At 43.3% G+C, this 25,571-nt stretch overlaps 3 protein-coding genes across 10 annotated transcripts in view; all 3 read right to left on the bottom strand.

The window, feature by feature from the left end:
• The window catches only part of Ank2 (Ankyrin 2), a 60,840-nt gene that overhangs the window by 10,659 nt on the left and 24,610 nt on the right, over positions 1-25,571 (bottom strand). The window lies entirely within an intron of this gene.
• The window catches only part of LOC108079945 (uncharacterized), a 28,671-nt gene that overhangs the window by 2,750 nt on the left and 350 nt on the right, over positions 1-25,571 (bottom strand). The window lies entirely within an intron of this gene.
• LOC138928275 (microtubule-associated protein futsch-like) lies at positions 146-24,061 on the bottom strand. The gene is made up of 4 exons (XM_070284938.1): positions 22,888-24,061; positions 19,142-21,882; positions 2,824-19,027; positions 146-1,884 (listed from the first exon to the last, which is right to left on the bottom strand). Exons 1-4 carry the CDS (start codon positions 24,059-24,061, stop codon positions 146-148), a joined length of 21,858 nt encoding a protein of 7,285 aa, XP_070141039.1.

Genomic DNA, 25,571 nt, shown 5'->3' with positions numbered 1-25,571 from the left:
CAAGTTAAAAACGGGTTAAGTAAAAGAAGTTCATATATATAAGCATATCAATAAGAAAAGTTGCGTTCGGTAACTGTGCCCTAATTATGATGAGTATCGTAGCTAAGTTAATCTTAATTATTAATGTGCTGCATACCTAACATACTTATATGTCTTCATTATTGCTACCATATTTACCTTTTAAAGTGCTGCCTTTCTCCACCTCCATCTCCGCAGTCACCACCGTCACCGCCGCCTCCCGTTGACTCTCAGCTAAGGCCCCTTGTATTGGTAGGGATGGGTCAAGGGCAGCGGCACCGGCCACCATAATACTACTGTGGTGGTGCTGCTGATGATGATGATGGTGCTGTTGCTGTTGCTGGCGCCGCAGTGTCTCCTCGATGAGGGCCAGGGGACTGCGGGTCGGTTTGGGTGATCCTGGGCTGGCGGCCAGCAGCCGCTCCGGATCACTGGAGCCAAACATGGGCAGGGCAACCGAGTCCGAGAGACTGGAGTCTGTGGTGTCGATGAAGCTGACATCGAACTCGTTAAGGCACCGCTGCTGATCGCCGCTGTTGTTGGAAGGCGGACGGACTGACATGATGGTGTGGTGTTCTACATCGAACTCGGGCTGGCGGTAGACCACCTCGAGCGGCCGGTCGGGACCGAAGGTCTTAGTGAATACCTCGCTGGTTAGCACCTTGCGACTGTTGCTGCCGCTACCGGAGGATGATGAGGTAGAACTTTTTGTACTATCGCTTGATTTAATGGAACGTATGGTTATCACCTCACAGTCGTCATCAACGAGCACGGTGCTAACAGCGCCGGTGGTGGCCGTTGGTTCTCGATGCGCCCGCACTGTCGATGTCGACACGACAGCTCCCGCTGCCCTCCGGATGTTGGTTAGGTCCTTGTCCGTCTTACGGCTGCTAACGGTGCTAACGGATCGCACGCTACGGCGCGTGCTGTTCGAGGAGCCACTCGCACTGGTGCTTCCACTGCCCGAGTTTGAATTGGACTCGTTCATTGTGTCCTTCATCTTCTTCTGCATCTTGGGCTCTATGGAGCTCGGCACTGACTTGGTGGCGGAGGTGCCAGGTATTTCGCTTGTCTTGGCTGCCACTCGCCTAACTGTCTTCTTATTGTCTATCTGAGGTCTTTTTTCGGCGTCATCACTCTTGCTTAGCTTTGCTGCAGTCCTTGCACTGGAAGACACGCTAATCGGAACTTTGGTGCGCTGTATAGTGGCTGTGGTCTTCTTCTGAAGCTTGTTGTCGGATTCTATGGAAGTTCTGTATGCAAGTGTCGTTGCTGCAGTAGCTGATTGTGTCTTCATGCTTTTGGTTGCTTGGCTCTTGGAGCCTATCACGTTTGCTAGTTTATTTTCTTTAGATGTCTGTCGTTTGTATAGGCGGTCTGTGCTCTTCAGGGACTCCTTGCTATCACTTTGCGAACCTCTCTTGATCTGGGAACGGGGTTGTGTTGGGGTCTTCTCAGGGACCGGCTTCTTTTGCTTCGTTTCCAGGGAAGAGGACTTTGTCAAGGCACTTGTTTTTAAATGTGTTCGTTGAGTACTTCTTGTTAGGGCCGGAGCAGGCGATTTTGGTGGTGCCGGTGACTTGTGAGGTGCTGGTGTCGGAGAGACACTCTGACCAGTCTCTCCGTCGCCACTCAATCCAAATCGCATATTGTGGGCCAGGGTGGGCTGCATGTATCTGTGGGCAGCAATCGGTGTTGGGGTCTTACTTCGCTTGGTGTCCATGTGTTCTTGGATACCGAATCGTTCAGTCTTCTTTGAACTCCTTACTGTAAGCTCTTTGGTAGATCGAGTGGCAGTTGTCTTCGTTTGTTTCACGGTTATTTTCTCTGACTTCTTGGTCTTGGGCTGGGGACTAAATGAACGAACTGAAGCATTGTAGGGTATTTGTGTGACGTCTGTCTTAACCCTAGGTCTGGGTGTTGTGGAGCGGCTATCGGCTTGCGGATGGCTTTCGTAGAAAATGGAACTCGACGCTGGGCTCGCAGACCTCTCGAAGTGCAGTTCGCTTATCACACGGCTCGTAGCGGAACCCGAACTGGTGGTGGTTGAAGTTGAACTAGTAACGGAGCGTCTTGACTCGGATTTAGTTGAAATTTTTGGTTTTTCTGTTGTTGATGATTTTTTAATTATGCTTTGCCTGGTAACCGTAGCCTTTGCTTTGGTTTGCGAGACAGGGGGGGTTTTTAAATCGGTCTTAGACTTTCCCTTAACTCCAACTGATTTTTTACTAAGGGTACTGGTACTCTTAACTGTGGCTTTTGAACTTGTTTCCTTAGCTGTTTTCCCTATATTTGCCTTAGGTACTGCTTTTTCTTTTTTAACTACTAGTTTTATAGCCGAAGTTGGCAACTTCTGTTCATTTTCCAAATTTACAAAATATGCAATAGGACGAACTTCTTTAGCGTCTGGTTCGGTAATCTTTGGAGCTTTTTCCTCTTCCCCAGAAATATCACCTAGCAACTTTGCACTTTGCAATGTTTCTTCGACTATTTGTTCAACAGAACGCTCATCTTCGTCCACAATCTTATCTATTATTCTGAAATGTTGTGCGTTTTTAAGTGTTTCGTCTACGATTTTTTGAACCTCAGCATCTCCAGCTCTAATTGTGTCTTCTACAATCTGTTGAACAGACCTATTTTCTTCAAAACTAGACACTAAACTTATTTTAGAACTCGTACTCAAATCTTTATCTGAACCAGCTTCAAGAATATTAAATTTGTTTTCAGTTGAAATATAAGGGGGTAAGGTGGTAAAGTGATCAGAAGTGGTGCCGGTAAAATCTTTATGAATTGGCATTTCTGAACCAAGAGGTTCCCGTTTTTCTTCAATGGGCTTTGGCTTGTCCTCTTCTTTAAGAGTTTTATCACCATCGCCAATGAAGGTGGCTACGGAAAGAGTTGGCTGACCAACAGTCTTGTCTTGAGGCTTGGGAATCCCAAACTCTTCGTCGCTTTCGACGTCCGAGTATTCTTGCTGAATAGGCTTCACCGAATCGAGTGGAGACTTTGGTTTGTCGTCCAGTTTAGTAGGAGCTTTGTCATCTTTAAGTTCAATCGGCTTTGGCTTAATATCTTCCTTAAGAGGAGATTTATCCTTGTCACCTTCGAAACCAGAGAACGGATCTGATGGCTGAATTATACCAACTGCTTTTACAACTGTGCTTTCGGAGTGAATGCTAGATTGATCTGTTGTTGAGCTATCTTCTATCTTCGAAATAGAAACAGAAGGTTTTATATTTTCTTTCAGAAGGGACTTATCACCAACGCCGATGAAGGGTGCTACGGATGGAGTTGGCGGACCAACAGTCTTGTCTTGAGGCTTGGGAATTCCAAACTCTTCATCGCTTTCATCGTCCGAGTATTCTTGCTGAATGGCCTTCACAGAACCTAGTGGAGACTTTGGTTTGTCGTCTAGTTTAGTGGAGGCCTTTTCATCTTTTAAGTCAATGAGCTTTGGTTTTTCCTCTTCTTTCAAAGGAGATTTATCACCAACGGCGATAAAGGGTGCTACGGATGGAGTTGGCTGACCAACAGTCTTGTCTTGAGGCTTGGGAATTGCAAACTCTTCATCGCTTTCATCGTCCGAGTATTCTTGCTGAATAGGCTTTACTGAAGCAACTGAAGACTTTGGTTTGTCGTCCAGTTTAGTAGAAGCTTTGTCTTCTTTAAGTTCAATCGGCTTTGGCTTAATATCTTGTTTAAGAGAAGATTTATCCTTGTCACCTTCAAAACCAGAGAACGGATCTGATGGCTGAATTATACCAACTGCTTTCACAACTGTGCTTTCGGAGAGAATGCTAGATTGATCTGTTGTTGAGCTATCTTCTACCTTCGAAATAGAAACAGAAGGTTTTATTTCTTCTTTCAGAAGGGACTTATCACCAACGCCGATGAAGGGTGCTACGGATGGAGTTGGCTGACCAACAGTCTTGTCTTGAGGCTTGGGAATTCCAAACTCTTCATCGTTTTCATCGTCCGAGTATTCTTGCTGAATGGCCTTCACAGAACCTAGTGGAGACTTTGGTTTGTCGTCTAGTTTAGTGGAGGCCTTTTCATCTTTTAAGTCAATGAGCTTTGGTTTTTCCTCTTCTTTCAAAGGAGATTTATCACCAACGGCGATAAAGGGTGCTACGGATGGAGTTGGCTGACCAACAGTCTTGTCTTGAGGCTTGGGAATTGAAAACTCTTCATCGCTTTCATCGTCCGAGTATTCTTGCTGAATAGGCTTCACCGAATCGAGTGGAGACTTTGGTTTGTCGTCCAGTTTAGTAGGAGCTTTGTCATCTTTAAGTTCAATCGGCTTTGGCTTAATATCTTCCTTAAGAGGAGATTTATCCTTGTCACCTTCGAAACCAGAGAAAGGATCTGATGGCTGAATTATACCAACTGCTTTCACAACTGTGCTTTCGGAGTGAATGCTAGATTGAACTGTTGTTGACCTTTCTTCTACCTTTGAAACTGAAAAAGTAGGCTTTAGTTCGTCTTTCAGAAAAGTTGGCTGACCAACAGTCTTGTCTTGAGGCTTGGGAATTCCAAACTCTTCATCGCTTTCATCGTCCGAGTATTCTTGCTGAATGGCCTTCACAGAACCTAGTGGAGACTTTGGTTTGTCGTCTAGTTTAGTGGGGGCCTTGTCATCTTTTACGTCAATGAGCTTTGGTTTTTCCTCTACTTTCAGAGGAGATTTATCACCAACGCCGATAAAGGGTGCTACGGATGGAGTTGGCTGACCAACAGTCTTGTCTTGAGGCTTGGGAATTGCAAACTCTTCATCGCTTTCATCGTCCGAGTATTCTTGCTGAATGGCCTTCACTGAACCTAGTGGAGACTTTGGTTTGTCGTCTAGTTTAGTGGGGGCCTTGTCATCATTTACATCAATGAGCTTTGGTTTTTCCTCTTCTTTCAGAGGAGATTTATCACCAACGCCGATAAAGGGTGCTACGGATGGAGTTGGGTGACCAACAGTCTTGTCTTGGGTCTTGGGAATTGCAAAATCTTCATCGCTTTCATCGTCCGAGTATTCTTGCTGAATAGGCTTTACTGAAGCAAGTGGAGACTTTGGTTTTTCGTCCAGTTTAGTAGGGGCTTCGTCATCTTTAAGTTCAATAGGCATTGGTTTAATATATTCTTTAAGAGGAGATTTATCCTTGTCACTTTCAAAACCAGAGAACGGATCTGATGGCTGAATTATAGCTGCTTTCACAACCGTGCTTTCGGAGTGAATGCTAGATTGAACTATTGTTGACCTTTCTTCTACCTTTGAAACTGAAACAGTAGGCTTTAGTTCGTTTTTCAGAAGAGTTGGCTGACCAACAGTCTTGTCTTGAGGCTTGGGAGTTGCAAACTCTTCATCGCTTTCATCGTCCGAGTATTCTTGCTGAATGGCCTTCACTAAGCCAAGTGGAGACCTTGGTTTATCGTCTAGTTTAGTGGGGGCCTTGTCATCTTTTACGTCAACGAGCTTTGATTTTTCCTCTTCTTTCAAAGGATATTTATCCCTAACGCCGATAAAGGCTGCTACGGATGGAGTTGGCTGACCAACAGTCTTGTCTTGAGGCTTGGGAATTGCAAACTCTTCATCGCTTTCATCGTCCGAGTATTCTTGCTGAATGGCCTTCACTGAACCTAGTGGAGACTTTGGTTTATCGTCTAGTTTAGTGGGGGCCTTGTCATCTTTTACGTCAACGAGCTTTGGTTTTTCCTCTTCTTTCAAAGGATATTTATCCCTAACGCCGATAAAGGCTGCTATGGATGGAGTTGGCCGACCAACAGTCTTCTCGTGAGGCTTGGGAATTCCAAACTCTTCATCGCTTTCATCGTCCGAGTATTCTTGCTGAATGGCCTTCACAGAACCTAGTGGAGACTTTGGTTTGTCGTCCAGTTTAGTAGGAGCTTTGTAATCTTTAAATTCAATCGGCTTTGGCTTAATATCTTCTTTAAGAGGAGATTTATCCTTGTCACCTTCGAAACCAGAGAACGGATCTGATGGCTGAATTATACCAACTGCTTTTACAACTGTGCTTTCGGGGTGAATGCTAGATTGAACTGTTGTTGACCTTTCTTCTACCTTTGAAACTGAAAGAGTAGGCTTTAGTTCGTCTTTCAGAAGAGTTGGCTGACCAACAGTCTTGTCTTGAGGCTTGGGAATTCCAAACTCTTCATCGCTTTCATCGTCCGAGTATTCTTGCTGAATGGCCTTCACAGAACCTAGTGGAGACTTTGGTTTATCGTCTAGTTTAGTGAGGGCCTTGTCATCTTTTACGTCAATGAGCTTTGGTTTTTCCTCTTCTTTCAAAGGAGATTTATCACCAACGGCGATAAAGGGTGCTACGGATGGAGTTGGCTGACCAACAGTCTTGTCTTGAGGCTTGGGAATTCCAAACTCTTCATCGCTTTCATCGTCCGAGTATTCTTGCTGAATGGCCTTCACAGAACCTAGTGGAGACTTTGGTTTGTCGTCTAGTTTAGTAGGGGCCTTTTCATCTTTTAAGTCAATGAGCTTTGGTTTTTCCTCTTCTTTCAGAGGAGATTTATCACCAACGCCGATAAAGGGTGCTACGAATTTAGTTGGCTGACCAACACTCTTGTCTTGAGGCTTTGGAATTCCAAACTCTTCATCGCTTTCATCGTCCGAGTATTCTTGCTGAATAGGCTTTACTGAAGCAAGTGGAGACTTTGGTTTGTCGTCCAGTTTAGTAGGAGCTTTGTCATCTTTAAGTTCAATCGGCTTTGGCTTAATATCTTCTTTAAGAGGAGATTTATCCTTGTCACCTTTGAAACCAGAGAACGGATCTGATGGCTGAATTATACCATCTGCTTTCACAACTGTGATTTCGGAGTGAATGCTAGATTGCACTGTTGTTGACCTTTCTTCTACCTTTGAAACTGAAAGAGTAGGCTTTAGTTCGTCTTTCAGAAGAGTTGGCTGACCAAGAGTCTTGTCTTGAGGCTTGGGAATTCCAAACTCTTCATCGCTTTCATCGTCCGAGTATTCTTGCTGAATGGCCTTCACAGAACCTAGTTGAGATTTTGGTTTGTCGTCCAGTTTAGTAGGGGCCTTTTCATCTTTTAAGTCAATGAGCTTTGGTTTTTCCTCTTCTTTCAGAGAAGACTTATCACCAACGCCGATAAAGGGTGCTACGGATGGAGTTGGCTGACCAACAGTCTTGTCTTGAGGCTTGGGAATTCCAAACTCTTCATCGCTTTCATCGTCCGAGTATTCTTGCTGAATGGCCTTCACAGAACCTAGTGGAGACTTTGGTTTGTCGTCTAGTTTAGTAGGGGCCTCTTCATCTTTTAAGTCAATGAGCTTTGGTTTTATCTCTTCTTTCAAAGGAGATTTATCACCAACGGCGATAAAGGGTGCTACGGATGGAGTTGGCTGACCAACAGTCTTGTCTTGAGGCTTTGGAATTCCAAACTCTTCATCGCTTTCATCGTCCGAGTATTCTTGCTGAATAGGCTTTACTGAAGCAAGTGGAGACTTTGGTTTGTCGTCCAGTTTAGTAGGAGCTTTATCATCTTTAAGTTCAATCGGCTTTGGCTTAATATCTTCTTTAAGAGGAGATTTATCCTTGTCACCTTTGAAACCAGAGATCGGATCTGATGGCTGAATTATACCATCTGCTTTCACAACTGTGATTTCGGAGTGAATGCTAGATTGCACTGTTGTTGACCTTTCTTCTACCTTTGAAACTGAAACAGTAGGCTTTGGTTCGTCTTTCAGAAGAGTTGGCTGACCAACAGTCTTGTCTTGAGGCTTGGGAATTCCAAACTCTTCATCGCTTTCATCGTCCGAGTATTCTTGCTGAATGGCCTTCACAGAACCTAGTGGAGACTTTGGTTTGTCGTCTAGTTTAGTGGGGGCCTTTTCATCTTTTAAGTCAATGAGCTTTGGTTTTTCCTCATCTTTCAAAGGATATTTATCCCTAACTCCGATAAAGGCTGCTACGGATGGAGTTGGCTGACCAACAGTCTTGTCTTGAGGCTTGGGAATTCCAAACTCTTCATCGTTTTCATCGTCCGAGTATTCTTGCTGAATGGCCTTCACAGAACCTAGTGGAGACTTTGGTTTGTCGTCTACTTTAGTGGGGGCCTTTTCATCTTTTAAGTCAATGAGCTTTGGTTTTTCCTCTTCTTTCAAAGGAGATTTATCACCAACGGCGATAAAGGGTGCTACGGATGGAGTTGGCTGACCAACAGTCTTGTCTTGAGGCTTGGGAATTGCAAACTCTTCATCGCTTTCATCGTCCGAGTTTTCTTGCTGAATAGGCTTTACTGAAGCAACTGGAGACTTTGGTTTGTCGTCCAGTTTAGTAGGAGCTTTGTCATCTTTAAGTTCAATCGGCTTTGGCTTAATATCTTCTTTAAGAGGAGATTTATCCTTGTCACCTTCGAAACCAGAGAACGGATCTGATGGCTGAATTATACCAACTGCTTTTACAACTGTGCTTTCGGGGTGAATGCTAGATTGAACTGTTGTTGACCTTTCTTCTACCTTTGAAACTGAAAGAGTAGGCTTTAGTTCGTCTTTCAGAAGAGTTGGCTGACCAACAGTTTTGTCTTGAGGCTTGGGAATTCCAAACTCTTCATCGCTTTCATCGTCCGAGTATTCTTGCTGAATGGCCTTCACAGAACCTAGTGGAGACTTTGGTTTGTCGTCTAGTTTAGTAGGGGCCTTTTCATCTTTTAAGTCAATGAGCTTTGGTTTTTCCTCTTCTTTCAGGGGAGATTTATCACCAACGCCGATAAAGGGTGCTACGGATGGAGTTGGCTGACCAACAGTCTTGTCTTGAGGCTTGGGAATTCCAAACTCTTTATCGCTTTCATCGTCCGAGTATTCTTGCTGAATGGCCTTCACAGAACCTAGTGGAGACTTTGGTTTGTCGTCTAGTTTAGTAGGGGCCTTTTCATCTTTTAAGTCAATGAGCTTTGGTTTTTCCTCATCTTTCAAAGGATATTTATCCCTAACGCCGATAAAGGCTGCTACGGATGGAGTTGGCTGACCAACAGTCTTGTCTTGAGGCTTGGGAATTCCAAACTCTTCATCGTTTTCATCGTCCGAGTATTCTTGCTGAATGGCCTTCACAGAACCTAGTGGAGACTTTGGTTTGTCGTCTAGTTTAGTGGGGGCCTTTTCATCTTTTAAGTCAATGAGCTTTGGTTTTTCCTCTTCTTTCAAAGGAGATTTATCACCAACGGCGATAAAGGGTGCTACGGATGGAGTTGGCTGACCAACAGTCTTGTCTTGAGGCTTGGGAATTGCAAACTCTTCATCGCTTTCATCGTCCGAGTTTTCTTGCTGAATAGGCTTTACTGAAGCAACTGGAGACTTTGGTTTGTCGTCCAGTTTAGTAGGAGCTTTGTCATCTTTAAGTTCAATCGGCTTTGGCTTAATATCTTCTTTAAGAGGAGATTTATACTTGTCACCTTCGAAACCAGAGAACGGATCTGATGGCTGAATTATACCAACTGCTTTTACAACTGTGCTTTCGGGGTGAATGCTAGATTGAACTGTTGTTGACCTTTCTTCTACCTTTGAAACTGAAAGAGTAGGCTTTAGTTCGTCTTTCAGAAGAGTTGGCTGACCAACAGTCTTGTCTTGAGGCTTGGGAATTCCAAACTCTTCATCGCTTTCATCGTCCGAGTATTCTTGCTGAATGGCCTTCACAGAACCTAGTGGAGACTTTGGTTTGTCGTCTAGTTTAGTGGGGGCCTTTTCATCTTTTAAGTCAATGAGCTTTGGTTTTTCCTCTTCTTTTAGAGAAGGTTTATCACCAACGCCGATGAAGGGTGCTACGGATGGAGTTGGCTGACCAACAGTCTTGTCTTGAGGCTTGGGAATTCCAAACTCTTTATCGCTTTCATCGTCCGAGTATTCTTGCTGAATGGCCTTCACAGAACCTAGTGGAGACTTTGGTTTGTCGTCTAGTTTAGTAGGGGCCTTTTCATCTTTTAAGTCAATGAGCTTTGGTTTTTCCTCATCTTTCAAAGGATATTTATCCCTAACGCCGATAAAGGCTGCTACGGATGGAGTTGGCTGACCAACAGTCTTGTCTTGAGGCTTGGGAATTCCAAACTTTTCATCGCTTTCATCGTCCGAGTATTCTTGCTGAATGGCCTTCACAGAACCTAGTGGAGACTTTGGTTTGTCGTCTAGTTTAGTAGGGGCCTTTTCATCTTTTAAGTCAATGAGCTTTGGTTTTTCCTCTTCTTTCAGAGGAGATTTATCACCAACACCGATAAAGGGTGCTACGGATTTAGTTGGCTGACCAACAGTCTTGTCTTGAGTCTTGGGAATTGCAAACTCTTCATCGCTTTCATCGTCCGAGTATTCTTGCTGAATAGGCTTTACTGAAGCAAGTGGAGACTTTGGTTTGTCGTCCAGTTTAGTAGGAGCTTTGTCATCTTTAAGTTCAATCGGCTTTGGCTTAATATCTTCTTTAAGAGGAGATTTATCCTTGTCACCTTTGAAACCAGAGAACGGATCTGATGGCTGAATTATACCATCTGCTTTCACAACTGTGATTTCGGAGTGAATGCTAGATTGCACTGTTGTTGACCTTTCTTCTACCTTTGAAACTGAAACAGTAGGCTTTGGTTCGTCTTTCAGAAGAGTTGGCTGACCAACAGTCTTGTCTTGAGGCTTGGGAATTCCAAACTCTTCATCGCTTTCATCGTCCGAGTATTCTTGCTGAATGGCCTTCACAGAACCTAGTGGAGACTTTGGTTTGTCGTCTAGTTTAGTAGGGGCCTTTTCATCTTTTAAGTCAATGAGCTTTGGTTTTTCCTCTTCTTTCAGGGGAGATTTATCACCAACGCCGATAAAGGGTGCTACGGATGGAGTTGGCTGACCAACAGTCTTGTCTTGAGGCTTGGGAATTGCAAACTCTTCATCGCTTTCATCGTCCGAGTATTCTTGCTGAATGGCCTTCACTGAACCTAGTGGAGACTTTGGTTTGTCGTCTAGTTTAGTGGGGGCCTTGTCATCATATACATCAATGAGCTTTGGTTTTTCCTCTTCTTTCAGAGGAGATTTATCACCAACGGCGATAAAGGGTGCTACGGATGGAGTTGACTGACCAACAGTCTCGTCTTGAGGCTTGGGAATTCCAAACTCTTCATCGCTTTCATCGTCCGAGTATTCTTGCTGAATGGCCTTCACAGAACCTAGTGGAGATTTTGGTTTGTCGTCCAGTTTAGTAGGGGCCTTTTCATCTTTTAAGTCAATGAGCTTTGGTTTTTCCTCTTCTTTCAGAGGAGACTTATCACCAACGCCGATAAAGGGTGCTACGGATGGAGTTGGCTGACCAACAGTCTTGTCTTGAGGCTTGGGAATTCCAAACTCTTCATCGCTTTCATCGTCCGAGTATTCTTGCTGAATGGCCTTCACAGAACCTAGTGGAGACTTTGGTTTGTCGTCTAGTTTAGTAGGGGCCTTTTCATCTTTTAAGTCAATGAGCTTTGGTTTTTCGTCTTCTTTCAGGGGAGATTTATCACCAACGCCGATAAAGGGTGCTACGGATGGAGTTGGCTGACCAACAGTCTTGTCTTGAGGCTTGGGAATTGCAAACTCTTCATCGCTTTCATCGTCCGAGTATTCTTGCTGAATAGGCTTTACTGAAGCAAGTGGAGACTTTGGTTTGTCGTCCAGTTTAGTAGGGGCCTTTTCATCTTTTAAGTCAATGAGCTTTGGTTTTATCTCTTCTTTCAAAGGAGATTTATCACCAACGGCGATAAAGGGTGCTACGGATAGAGTTGGCTGACCAACAGTCTTGTCTTGAGGCTTTGGAATTCCAAACTCTTCATCGCTTTCATCGTCCGAGTGTTCTTGCTGAATAGGCTTTACTGAAGCAAGTGGAGACTTTGGTTTGTCGTCCAGTTTAGTAGGAGCTTTGTCATCTTTAAGTTCAATCGGCTTTGGCTTAATATCTTCTTTAAGAGGAGATTTATCCTTGTCACCTTTGAAACCAGAGAACGGATCTGATGGCTGAATTATACCATCTGCTTTCACAACTGTGATTTCGGAGTGAATGCTAGATTGCACTGTTGTTGACCTTTCTTCTACCTTTGAAACTGAAACAGTAGGCTTTGGTTCGTCTTTCAGAAGAGTTGGCTGACCAACAGTCTTGTCTTGAGGCTTGGGAATTCCAAACTCTTCATCGCTTTCATCGTCCGAGTATTCTTGCTGAATGGCCTTCACAGAACCTAGTGGAGACTTTGGTTTGTCGTCTAGTTTAGTAGGGGCCTTTTCATCTTTTAAGTCAATGAGCTTTGGTTTTTCCTCTTCTTTCAGGGGAGATTTATCACCAACGCCGATAAAGGGTGCTACGGATGGAGTTGGCTGACCAACAGTCTTGTCTTGAGGCTTGGGAATTGCAAACTCTTCATCGCTTTCATCGTCCGAGTATTCTTGCTGAATAGGCTTTACTGAAGCAACTGGAGACTTTGGTTTGTCTTCCAGTTTAGTAGGAGCTTTGTCATCTTTAAGTTCAATCGGCTTTGGCTTAATATCTTCTTTAAGAGGAGATTTATCCTTGTCACCTTCGAAACCAGAGAACGGATCTGATGGCTGAATTATACCAACTGCTTTTACAACTGTGCTTTCGGAGTGAATGCTAGATTGCACTGTTGTTGACCTTTCTTCTACCTTTGAAACTGAAACAGTAGGCTTTGGTTCGTCTTTCAGAAGAGTTGGCTGACCAACAGTCTTGTCTTGAGGCTTGGGAATTCCAAATTCTTCATCGCTTTCATCGTCCGAGTATTCTTGCTGAATGGGCTTCACAGAACCTAGTGGAGACTTTGGTTTGTCGTCTAGTTTAGTGGGGGCCTTGTCATCTTTTACGTCAATGAGCTTTGGTTTTTCCTCTTCTTTCAGAGGAGATTTATCACCAACGCCGATAAAGGGTGCTACGGATGGAGTTGACTGACCAACAGTCTTGTCTTGAGGCTTGGGAATTCCAAATTCTTCATCGCTTTCATCGTCCGAGTATTCTTGCTGAATGGGCTTCACAGAACCTAGTGGAGACTTTGGTTTGTCGTCTAGTTTAGTGGGGGCCTTGTCATCTTTTACGTCAATGAGCTTTGGTTTTTCCTCTTCTTTCAGAGGAGATTTATCACCAACGCCGATAAAGGGTGCTACGGATGGAGTTGGCTGACCAACAGTCTTGTCTTGAGGCTTGGGAATTGCAAACTCTTCATCGCTTTCATCGTCCGAGTATTCTTGCTGAATAGGCTTTACTGAAGCAAGTGGAGACTTTGGTTTGTCGTCCAGTTTAGTAGGGGCCTTTTCATCTTTTAAGTCAATGAGCTTTGGTTTTTCCTCTTCTTTCAGAGGAGACTTATCACCAACGCCGATAAAGGGTGCTACGGATGGAGTTGACTGACCAACAGTCTTGTCTTGAGGCCTGGGAATTCCAAACTCTTCATCGCTTTCATCGTCCGAGTATTCTTGCTGAATAGGCTTTACTGAAGCAAGTGGAGACTTTGGTTTGTCGTCCAGTTTAGTAGGAGCTTTGTCATCTTTAAGTTCAATCGGCTTTGGCTTAATATCTTCTTTAAGAGGAGATTTATCCTTGTCACCTTCGAAACCAGAGAACGGATCTGATGGCTGAATTATACCAACTGCTTTTACAACTGTGCTTTCGGAGTGAATGCTAGATTGCACTGTTGTTGACCTTTCTTCTACCTTTGAAACTGAAAGAGTAGGCTTTAGTTCGTCTTTCAGAAGAGTTGGCTGACCAACAGTCTTGTCTTGAGGCTTGGGAATTCGAAACTCTTCATCGCTTTCATCGTATTCTTGCTGAATGGCCTTCACAGAACCTAGTGGAGACTTTGGTTTGTCGTCTAGTTTAGTAGGGGCCTTTTCATCTTTTAAGTCAATGAGCTTTGGTTTTTCCTCTTCTTTCAGAGGAGACTTATCACCAACGCCGATAAAGGGTGCTACGGATGGAGTTGGCTGACCAACAGTCTTGTCTTGAGGCTTGGGAATTCCAAACTCTTCATCGCTTTCATCGTCCGAGTATTCTTGCTGAATGGCCTTAACAGAACCTAGTGGAGATTTTGGTTTGTCGTCCAGTTTAGTAGGGGCCTTTTCATCTTTTAAGTCAATGAGCTTTGGTTTTTCCTCTTCTTTCAGAGGAGACTTATCACCAACGCCGATAAAGGGTGCTACCGATGGAGTTGGCTGACCAACAGTCTTGTCTTGAGGCTTGGGAATTCCAAACTCTTCATCGCTTTCATCGTCCGAGTATTCTTGCTGAATGGCCTTCACTGAACCTAGTGGAGACTTTGGTTTATCGTCTAGTTTAGTGGAGGCCTTTTCATCTTTTAAGTCAATGAGCTTTGGTTTTTCCTCTTCTTTCAAAGGAGATTTATCACCAACGGCGATAAAGGGTGCTACGGATGGAGTTGGCTGACCAACAGTCTTGTCTTGAGGCTTGGGAATTGCAAACTCTTCATCGCTTTCATCGTCCGAGTATTCTTGCTGAATAGGCTTTACTGAAGCAAGTGGAGACTTTGGTTTGTCGTCCAGTTTAGTAGGAGCTTTGTCATCTTTAAGTTCAATCGGCTTTGGCTTAATATCTTCTTTAACAGGAGATTTATCCTTGTCATCTTCGAAACCAGAGAACGGATCTGATGGCTGAATTATACTAACTGCTTTCACAACTGTGCTTTCGGAGTGAATGCTAGATTGCACTGTTGTTGACCTTTCTTCTACCTTTGAAACTGAAACAGTAGGCTTTAGTTCGTCTTTCAGAAGAGTTGGCTGACCAACAGTCTTGTCTTGAGGCTTGGGAATAACAAACTCTTCATCGCTTTCATCGTCCGAGTATTCTTGCTGAATAGGCTTTACTGAAGCAAGTGGAGACTTTGGTTTGTCGTCCAGTTTAGTAGGAGCTTTGTCATCTTTAAGTTCAATCGGCTTTGGCTTAATATCTTCTTTAAGAGGAGATTTATCCTTGTCATCTTCGAAACCAGAGAACGGATCTGATGGCTGAATTATACTAACTGCTTTCACAACTGTGCTTTCGGAGTGAATGCTAGATTGCACTGTTGTTGACCTTTCTTCTACCTTTGAAACTGAAACAGTAGGCTTTAGTTCGTCTTTCAGAAGAGTTGGCTGACCAACAGTCTTGTCTTGAGGCTTGGGAATTGCAAACTCTTCATCGCTTTCATTGTCCGAGTATTCTTGCTGAATAGGCTTTACTGAAGCAAGTGGAGACTTTGGTTTGTCGTCCAGTTTAGTAGGAGCTTTGTCATCTTTAAGTTCAATCGGCTTTGGCTTAATATCTTCTTTAAGAGGAGATTTATCCTTGTCACCTTCGAAACCAGAGAACGGATCTGATGGCTGAATTATACCAACTGCTTTTACAACTGTGCTTTCGGAGTGAATGCTAGATTGAACTGTTGTTGACCTCTCTTCTACCTTTGCAACAGAAACAGTAGGCTTTAGTTCGTCTTTCAGAAGAGTTGGCTGACCAACAGTCTTGTCTTGAGGCTTGGGAATTCGAAACTCTTCATCGCTTTCATCGTCCGAGTATTCTTGCTGAATGGCCTTCACAGAACCTAGTGGAGACTTTGGTTTGTCGTCTAGTTTAGTAGGGGCCTTTTCATCTTTTAAGTCAATGAGCTTTGGTTTTTCCTCTTCTTTCAGAGGAGACTTATCACCAACGCCGATAAAAGGTGCTACGGATGGAGTTGGCTGACCAACAGTCTTGTCTTGAGGCTTGGGAATTCCAAACTCTTCATCGCTTTCATCGTCCGAGTATTCTTGCTGAATGGCCTTCACAGAACCTAGTGGAGATTTTGGTTTGTCGTCCAGTTTAGTAGGGGCCTTTTCATCTTTTAAGTCAATGAGCTTTGGTTTTTCCTCTTCTTTCAGAGGAGACTTATCACCAACGCCGATAAAGGGTGCTACGGATGGAGTTGGCTGACCAACAGTCTTGTCTTGAGGCTTGGGAATTCCAAACTCTTCATCGCTTTCATCGTCCGAGTATTCTTGCTGAATAGGCTTTACTAAAGCAACTGGAGACTTCGGTTTGTCGTCCAGTTTAGTAGGAGCTTTGTCATCTTTAAGTTCAATCGGCTTTGGCTTAATATCTTCTTTAAGAGGAGATTTACCCTTGTCACCTTCGAAACCAGAGAACGGATCTGATGGCTGAATTATACCAACTGCTTTTACAACTGTGCTTTCGGAGTGAATGCTAGATTGCACTGTTGTTGACCTTTCTTCTACCTTTGAAACTGAAAGAGTAGGCTTTAGTTCGTCTTTCAGAAGAGTTGGCTGACCAAGAGTCTTGTCTTGAGGCTTGGGAATTCCAAACTCTTCATCGCTTTCATCGTCCGAGTATTCTTGCTGAATGGCCTTTACTGAATCTAGTGGAGACTTTGGTTTGTCGTCTAGTTTAGTGGAGGCCTTTTCATCTTTTAAGTCAATGAGCTTTGGTTTTTCCTCTTCTTTCAAAGGAGATTTATCACCAACGGCGATAAAGGGTGCTACGGATGGAGTTGGCTGACCAACAGTCTTGTCTTGAGGCTTGGGAATTGCAAACTCTTCATCGCTTTCATCGTCCGAGTATTCTTGCTGAATAGGCTTTACTGAAGCAACTGGAGACTTCGGTTTGTCGTCCAGCTTAGTAGGAGCTTTGTCATCTTTAAGTTCAATCGGCTTTGGCTTAATATCTTCTTTAAGAGGAGATTTATCCTTGTCACCTTCGAAACCAGAGAACGGATCTGATGGCTGAATTATTCCAACTGCTTTTACAACTGTGCTTTCGGAGTGAATGCTAGATTGCACTGTTGTTGACCTTTCTTCTACCTTTGAAACTGAAAGAGTAGGCTTTAGTTTGTCTTTCAGGAGAGTTGGCTGACCAAGAGTCTTGTCTTGAGGCTTGGGAATTGCAAACTCTTCATCGCTTTCATCGTCCGAGTATTCTTGCTGAATGGCCTTCACAGAACCTAGTGGAGACTTTGGTTTGTCGTCTAGTTTAGTGGGGGCCTTTTCATCTTTTAAGTCAATGAGCTTTGGTTTTTCCTCTTCTTTCAAAGGAGATTTATCACCAACGGCGATAAAGGGTGCTACGGATGGAGTTGGCTGACCAACAGTCTTGTCTTGAGGCTTGGGAATTGCAAACTCTTCATCGCTTTCATCGTCCGAGTATTCTTGCTGAATAGGCTTTACTGAAACAACTGGAGACTTTGGTTTGTCGTCCAGTTTAGTAGGAGCTTTGTCATCTTTAAGTTCAATCGGCTTTGGCTTAATTTCTTCTTTAAGAGGAGATTTATCCTTGTCACCTTTGAAACCAGAGAACGGATCTGATGGCTGAATTATACCAACTGCTTTTACAACTGTGCTTTCGGAGTGAATGCTAGATTGAACTGTTGTTGACCTTTCTTCTACCTTTGCAACTGAAACAGTAGGCTTTAGTTCGTCTTTCAGAAGAGTTGGCTGACCAACAGTCTTGTCTTGAGGCTTGGGAATTGCAAACTCTTCATCGCTTTCATCGTCCGAGTATTCTTGCTGAACAGCCTTCACTAAGCCAAGTGGAGACTTTGGTTTATCGTCTAGTTTAGTGGAGGCCTTTTCATCTTTTACGTCAATGAGCTTTGGTTTTTCCTCTTCTTTCAGAGGAGATTTATCACCAACGGCGATAAAGGGTGCTACGGATGGAGTTGACTGACCAACAGTCTTGTCTTCAGGCTTGGGAATTCCAAACTCTTCATCGCTTTCATCGTCCGAGTATTCTTGCTGAATGGCCTTCACAGAACCTAGTGGAGACTTTGGTTTGTCGTCTAGTTTAGTAGGGGCCTTTTCATCTTTTAAGTCAATGAGCTTTGGTTTTTCCTCTTCTTTCAGAGGAGATTTATCACCAACGCCGATAAAGGGTGCTACGGATGGAGTTGGCTGACCAACAGTCTTGTCTTGAGGCTTGGGAATTGCAAACTCTTCATCGCTTTCATCGTCCGAGTATTCTTGCTGAATGGCCTTCACAGAACCTAGTGGAGACTTAGGTTTGTCGTCTAGTTTCGTAGGGGCCTTTTCATCTTTTAAGTCAATGAGCTTTGGTTTTTCCTCTTCTTTCAGATGAAATTTATCACCAACGCCGATAAAGGGTGCTACGGATGGAGTTGGCTGACCAACAGTCTTGTCTTGAGGCTTGGGAATTGCAAACTCTTCATCGCTTTCATCGTCCGCGTATTCTTGCTGAATGGCCTTCACAGAACCTAGTGGAGACTTAGGTTTGTCGTCTAGTTTAGTAGGGGCCTTTTCATCTTTTAAGTCAGTGAGCTTTGGTTTTTCCTCTTCTTTCAGATGAGATTTATCACCAACGCCGATAAAGGGTGCTACGGATGGAGTTGGCTGACCAACAGTCTTGTCTTGAGGCTTGGGAATTGCAAACTCTTCATCGCTTTCATCGTCCGAGTATTCTTGCTGAATGGCCTTCACAGAACCTAGTGGAGACTTTGGTTTATCGTCTAGTTTAGTGGAGGCCTTTTCATCTTTTAAGTCAATGAGCTTTGGTTTTTCCTCTTCTTTCAGAGGAGATTTATCACCAACGCCGATAAAGGGTGCTACGGATGGAGTTGGCTGACCAACAGTCTTGTCTTGAGGCTTGGGAATTGCAAACTCTTCATCGCTTTCATCGTCTGAGTATTCTTGCTGAATGGCCTTCACAGAACCTAGTGGAGACTTTGGTTTGTCGTCTAGTTTAGTAGGGGCCTTTTCATCTTTTAAGTCAATGAGCTTTGGTTTTTCCTCTTCTTTCAAAGGAGATTTATCACCAACGGCGATAAAGGGTGCTACGGATGGAGTTGGCTGACCAACAGTCTTGTCTTGAGGCTTGGGAATTGCAAACTCTTCATCGCTTTCATCGTCCGAGTATTCTTGCTGTATGGCCTTCACTGAACCTAGTGGAGACTTTGGTTTGTCGTCCAGTTTAGTAGGAGCTTTGTCATCTTTAAGTTCAATCGGCTTTGGCTTAATATCTTCTTTAAGAGGAGATTTATCCTTGTCACCTTCGAAACCAGAGAACGGATCTGATGGCTGAATTATACTAACTGCTTTCACAACTGTGCTTTCGGAGTGAATGCTAGATTGCACTGTTGTTGACCTTTCTTCTACCTTTGAAACTGAAACAGTAGGCTTTAGTTCGTCTTTCAGAAGAGTTGGCTGACCAAGAGTCTTGTCTTGAGGCTTGGGAATAACAAACTCTTCATCGCTTTCATCGTCCGAGTATTCTTGCTGAATGGCCTTCACAGAACCTAGTGAAGACTTTGGTTTGTCGTCTAGTTTAGTGGGGGCCTTGTCATCTTTTACGTCAATGAGCTTTGGTTTTTCCTCTTCTTTCAGAGGAGATTTATCACCAACGCCGATAAAGGGTGCTACGGATGGAGTTGGCTGACCAACAGTCTTGTCTTGGGGCTTGGGAATTGCAAACTCTTCATCGCTTTCATCGTTCGCGTATTCTTGCTGAATGGCCTTCACAGAACCTAGTGGAGACTTTGGTTTATCGTCTAGTTTAGTGGAGGCCTTTTCATCTTTTAAGTCAATGAGCTTTGGTTTTTCCTCTTCTTTCAGAGGAGATTTATCACCAACGCCGATAAAGGGTGCTACGGATGGAGTTGGCTGACCAACAGTCTTGTCTTGAGGCTTGGGAATTGCAAACTCTTCATCGCTTTCATCGTCCGCGTATTCTTGCTGAATGGCCTTCACAGAACCTAGTGGAGACTTTGGTTTATCGTCTAGTTTAGTGGAGGCCTTTTCATCTTTTAAGTCAATGAGCTTTGGTTTTTCCTCTTCTTTCAGAGGTGATTTATCACCAACGCCGATAAAGGGTGCTACGGATGGAGTTGGCTGACCAACAGTCTTGTCTTGAGGCTTGGGAATTGCAAACTCTTCATCGCTTTCATCGTCCGAGTATTCTTGCTGAATGGCCTTCACAGAACCTAGTGGAGACTTTGGTTTATCGTCTAGTTTAGTGGAGGCCTTTTCATCTTTTAAGTCAATGAGCTTTGGTTTTTCCTCTTCTTTCAAAGGAGATTTATCACCAACGGCGATAAAGGGTGCTACGGATGGAGTTGGCTGACCAACAGTCTTGTCTTGAGGCTTGGGAATTGCAAACTCTTCATCGCTTTCATCGTCCGAGTATTCTTGCTGAATAGGCTTTACTGAAGCAAGTGGAGACTTTGGTTTGTCGTCCAGTTTAGTAGGAGCTTTGTCATCTTTAAGTTCAATCGGCTTTGGCTTAATATCTTCTTTAAGAGGAGATTTATCCTTGTCATCTTCGAAACCAGAGAACGGATCTGATGGCTGAATTATACTAACTGCTTTCGCAACTGTGCTTTCGGAGTGAATGCTAGATTGCACTGTTGTTGACCTTTCTTCTACCTTTGAAACTGAAACAGTAGGCTTTAGTTCGTCTTTCAGAAGAGTTGGCTGACCAAGAGTCTTGTCTTGAGGCTTGGGAATAACAAACTCTTCATCGCTTTCATCGTCCGAGTATTCTTGCTGAATGGCCTTCACAGAACCTAGTGAAGACTTTGGTTTGTCGTCTAGTTTAGTGGGGGCCTTGTCATCTTTTACGTCAATGAGCTTTGGTTTTTCCTCTTCTTTCAGAGGAGATTTATCACCAACGCCGATAAAGGGTGCTACGGATGGAGTTGGCTGACCAACAGTCTTGTCTTGGGGCTTGGGAATTGCAAACTCTTCATCGCTTTCATCGTTCGCGTATTCTTGCTGAATGGCCTTCACAGAACCTAGTGGAGACTTTGGTTTATCGTCTAGTTTAGTGGAGGCCTTTTCATCTTTTAAGTCAATGAGCTTTGGTTTTTCCTCTTCTTTCAGAGGAGATTTATCACCAACGCCGATAAAGGGTGCTACGGATGGAGTTGGCTGACCAACAGTCTTGTCTTGAGGCTTGGGAATTGCAAACTCTTCATCGCTTTCATCGTCCGCGTATTCTTGCTGAATGGCCTTCACAGAACCTAGTGGAGACTTTGGTTTATCGTCTAGTTTAGTGGAGGCCTTTTCATCTTTTAAGTCAATGAGCTTTGGTTTTTCCTCTTCTTTCAGAGGTGATTTATCACCAACGCCGATAAAGGGTGCTACGGATGGAGTTGGCTGACCAACAGTCTTGTCTTGAGGCTTGGGAATTGCAAACTCTTCATCGCTTTCATCGTCCGAGTATTCTTGCTGTATGGCCTTCACTGAAGCAAGTGGAGACTTTGGTTTGTCGTCCAGTTTAGTAGGAGCTTTGTCATCTTTAAGTTCAATCGGCTTTGGCTTAATATCTTCTTTAAGAGGAGATTTATCCTTGTCACCTTCGAAACCAGAGAACGGATCTGATGGCTGAATTATACTAACTGCTTTCACAACTGTGCTTTCGGAGTGAATGCTAGATTGCACTGTTGTTGTCCTTTCTTCTACCTTTGACACTGAAACAGTAGGCTTTAGTTCGTCTTTCAGAAGAGTTGGCTGACCAAGAGTCTTGTCTTGAGGCTTGGGAATAACAAACTCTTCATCGCTTTCATCGTCCGAGTATTCTTGCTGAATGGCCTTCACAGAACCTAGTGAAGACTTTGGTTTGTCGTCTAGTTTAGTGGGGGCCTTGTCATCTTTTACGTCAATGAGCTTTGGTTTTTCCTCTTCTTTCAGAGGAGATTTATCACCAACGCCGATAAAGGGTGCTACGGATGGAGTTGGCTGACCAACAGTCTTGTCTTGAGGCTTGGGAATTGCAAACTCTTCATCGCTTTCATCGTCCGAGTATTCTTGCTGAATAGGCTTTACTAAACCAAAAGGTGACTTTGGTTTGTCGTCCAGTTTAGAAGGGACTTTGTCATATTTTACTTCAATCTTATCTTCTTTAAGATGAGATTTATCATTGTCACTTTCTAAACCAGAGAACGGTTCTGATGCTTTAATTATATTAGCTGCTTTGACAACTTTGCTTTCGGAATGAGTACTATATTGAACCGTTGTTGAGCTTTCTTTTATATTTGAAATTGAAATAGTAGACTTTGGTTCTTCTTTCAGAAGAGATTTATCACCAACGCAGATCAAGGGAGATACTAATGAATTTGTATGAATAACAGTCTTATCCTTAGGTTGGGAACATGGAAACTCTTCGTCGCCTTCATTGTCTGAGAAATCTTTTGGAATAGACTTTACTGAAACACTGGGTGATTTTGGTTTGTCGTCTAGTTTAGTTGCAATTTTCTGATCTATAAACCTCTTTTCATTTTGTTCTTTCTCTAGTTCACCCAGTTGGCTGTACGTGTCAACTTTACCTGTTGGAAACTTCGAAATTATACTTTCTTCAGTAGAGTCAGTATCCTTTACTGTCTTTGTAATGGATATATGCTCAATTTTAAGATGTTTTAATTTTTCAATTTTTGCAATGTTATCCAACTCTTCATCACTACCGCTTTCGATTCGTTTTAAAACTAATTTAGGTTTTTCATCAGATGGAAACTTAATTTTTGCATCATCAGTCATTGAAACAAGTTCAGACGTTTTTGAGATCGAGTGCTCGAGACTTTCTTGGGTTGGAAATTTGCTATCTATATTCCTTTCTTCGATTTTGTGTTCGTTCTGTGCCAAGGACTGGTCAACTAGTTTATCCAGCTTGACTTCAAACTCACTGGCTTCGTGAACAAACTCCTTTGTGTGTTCAATGTCTGTTTTGGAAATGGAATGTAATCGTTCCAAGGTGTGTGCAATTTTAGGAAATTCTACAAGTTTAGTGTCCTTAGTCGATTCTATTGGAAATTCTTGCTTATCACATTCTGTTAATAATCTAATTTGACTCTCTGCAATCCCTGTCAATCCTTTGCTAACAAAACTCTTAGTCCCAATATCATGAATACTTTCAGCTACGTGGAATTTAGTAGACTCGTGCTCTAGGAACATGGCCGTGGTCGATTTAACATCGTCAATTTCTAGTACACTTGCCGCCTTTGCTTGCGTTTCGTTGGCCTTTGCCATATCTGAGACAATGCGCTTAGAGCATTTTTTTTCACAGACATCTTCGAGATTTTCAATACTGACGCTCGTCTTGGCGATGGCCGAAACGGGAGAGTGCACTTTCTGTTCTGGAACCCGCTTTGAGCCTAACCCATCTAAAATCAAATCGGCATCGCTTAAAATTTGCTGCTCTATAGTCGAAACATCCACCTTACGCTCCTGAGCTGACTTCTTTCGTGGACTAAACGGCTTGGCCTCTAGGCTCGATGCTGGATATCTACGTTGGATATCCTGCACTACCTCCCTCACCCTTGGTAATGAATCAATGGCTTCCTTATCTCCTAAGTCTATACGCTCTTCAATAGTTTCAGCTAAAATCTTGCCAGGTACCACTTCTCCTTGCCCACCTAATCCTATTACCTGTTCTTCTAAAGTCTTTTCTGTTTCACTTAAGTCTTCAGCCACCTCAAAGGCCTTACGCTTCTCACAAACTTTCTCGCAAACTTCCTCCTCAATCTCTCTCAGGCCAAGGCCCACATTTTCCATGGCCTCGATGAGCGAAATCTTGACTACCTCAGCCGGCAATTCGCACTTGATTAACTTTTCCAGAGCCAAGTCCGCTGGCGTTAGTATTTGCTTCTCCAGTTCCACCACATTGGGTTCCTTGTAATCTTCGTGGGGCTGCCGTTTGTGCACGGCGAAGGGAATGGCCGACACCGTGGTACCGCAAATCTTATCCTCAATGCTCTGCACGACCTCTCGCACCACCGGCACATTGTCGCCTATATACTTGGGTATCACAGCCGGTTGCTTGGCACTCGAATCCAATGATTCTGTGCTGCCGCTGCTCTCCAAACGCATTACCTTGCGCCTAACGTCGCCACAGCCCATAATCTGCTCTAAGTACTCCCTATCACTGGCAGTCTTCTCGGATTCTGCATCTATATCTACTGCTGACCGATCCTTCGGCGACTTCTCTGACTTCTCCTGCGGAAGCTCTGGCTTATCTGGCTTCGGGATGGTCAAGTCAACTATGGTTCGATCTATTTGCGTTGTCAAGGTCGTTGTGGTCGTCATCTTCGGTGTTTGACTACTTGTACTCATTTCTGTAAATGAGGTAGTGTCTGGTGAGTACATTTTCGGAATATCGGGGGGAGCTACCACACTATGAAGCAGCTTATCAGTTTCATCTGTTCTTGTAAAGGTTTCGGGTTTTACATTATGAACACTGAAGTGCTCTGTTTGAGGCATTCCGCGACGTCAAAATTGGTTTGGGTTTTGTTTAGAAGTAGAAGTAGAGTGGAGTAGAAAACATGGCAATATAAAGACAGTTAACACCGATTACAAGTCAACCATGGGGTTTAATGGTGGGTTAGTCTATGTACAGGGTGCAATTGAGTTGCCAACATACAGGGATATGTATGTCGTACGTATATATTCTTACTACAAGCTGTACGCCAAAAACCCAGCAGCAGGCACACAATCATGCAATTACGCTTATGGAAGTTAGTCGAGAAGCGAAATCAAAATATATCTGTTCCGCACTTAACGATGCCAGATGAAGCTTAGCTTGGCTTAGCCTAGCGGAGCTGAGCTGCATTCAGCCGGATACATACAGATGCTGCATATGAGGTCGTGGATTATTGGGCCCATTTCTGCTTAATTGCTGCACAAAATTCAATGCTTCGAGTACGATTCTTGAGCTGAGCTGATTACGTTTGCATATTTTTGAATTGCACATATTTAAGCAATGTTTATGTTGATTCAAAATCAAAAGAGGCAAAATTGACTATAGGTACTGCAAGTATAAGAACAACCACGACATCATATGTCACATACTCGTACGCTACACAATGCGATCTATAAACAACCAATTACATAAAGAAGCTCGCTGGGTTGGTGGGTCTGGGTGCAAACAAACATAGGCTGGTTATATGGTGGGCTAATATAAGTAGGTGGCTGTGGCTGTTGGCTTTAAAAATCGCAAATAATGACAAAGAGTACGAGTATAGGAGTACGATATGCTATTTACTATATAGAGATGCTACTGTGATAACTGGATGTGGCTCGACTTAACATTCAGTTACAGTACACTAATACCGTTAGATATATATGATAGTTATATAGGCTTTTTCGTTAGGATTGCTAAATTACGAAAAGCAACAGAACACATAAGTATTTGCTGAAAACAAATCAAACATAAACATTGCAAACTGAAGGCCATGGTGGTTTATTGGAGTGTTCTTCGATGAATCCTCATGTGGAGATCGGAAAGCTACCGCTAGCTGATCCCCATATGGGTACAGTTTCAATTTGTTTCAATTTCGGAAATCCAAAAGTATGCCAAAAGTGTTTATCTTAATGAAAAAAATCTTGTAGTAATTGGTAAACGTATATCAATATATATAGGTAGTATTATGGCATGACTTATCCATAGATCCATCTATAGACCAATAGTTATTTACGAATATATTAAACAAGGCTATTACATATGTTAACTGTAACTTGCAGCAGTAGTAGTAGTAGATTAAGAAACATAAACTCAATTGCTTAAATAGTTGGTCAAAAATTGCAAACGTAATTGTTA

This window comes from Drosophila kikkawai, chromosome 3L, assembly GCF_030179895.1.
Source record: "Drosophila kikkawai strain 14028-0561.14 chromosome 3L, DkikHiC1v2, whole genome shotgun sequence".
NCBI lineage: Eukaryota > Metazoa > Arthropoda > Insecta > Diptera > Drosophilidae > Drosophila > Drosophila kikkawai.
Note: the sequence above shows the minus strand (reverse complement) of the source record. Positions and strands in the feature narration are given on the sequence as shown.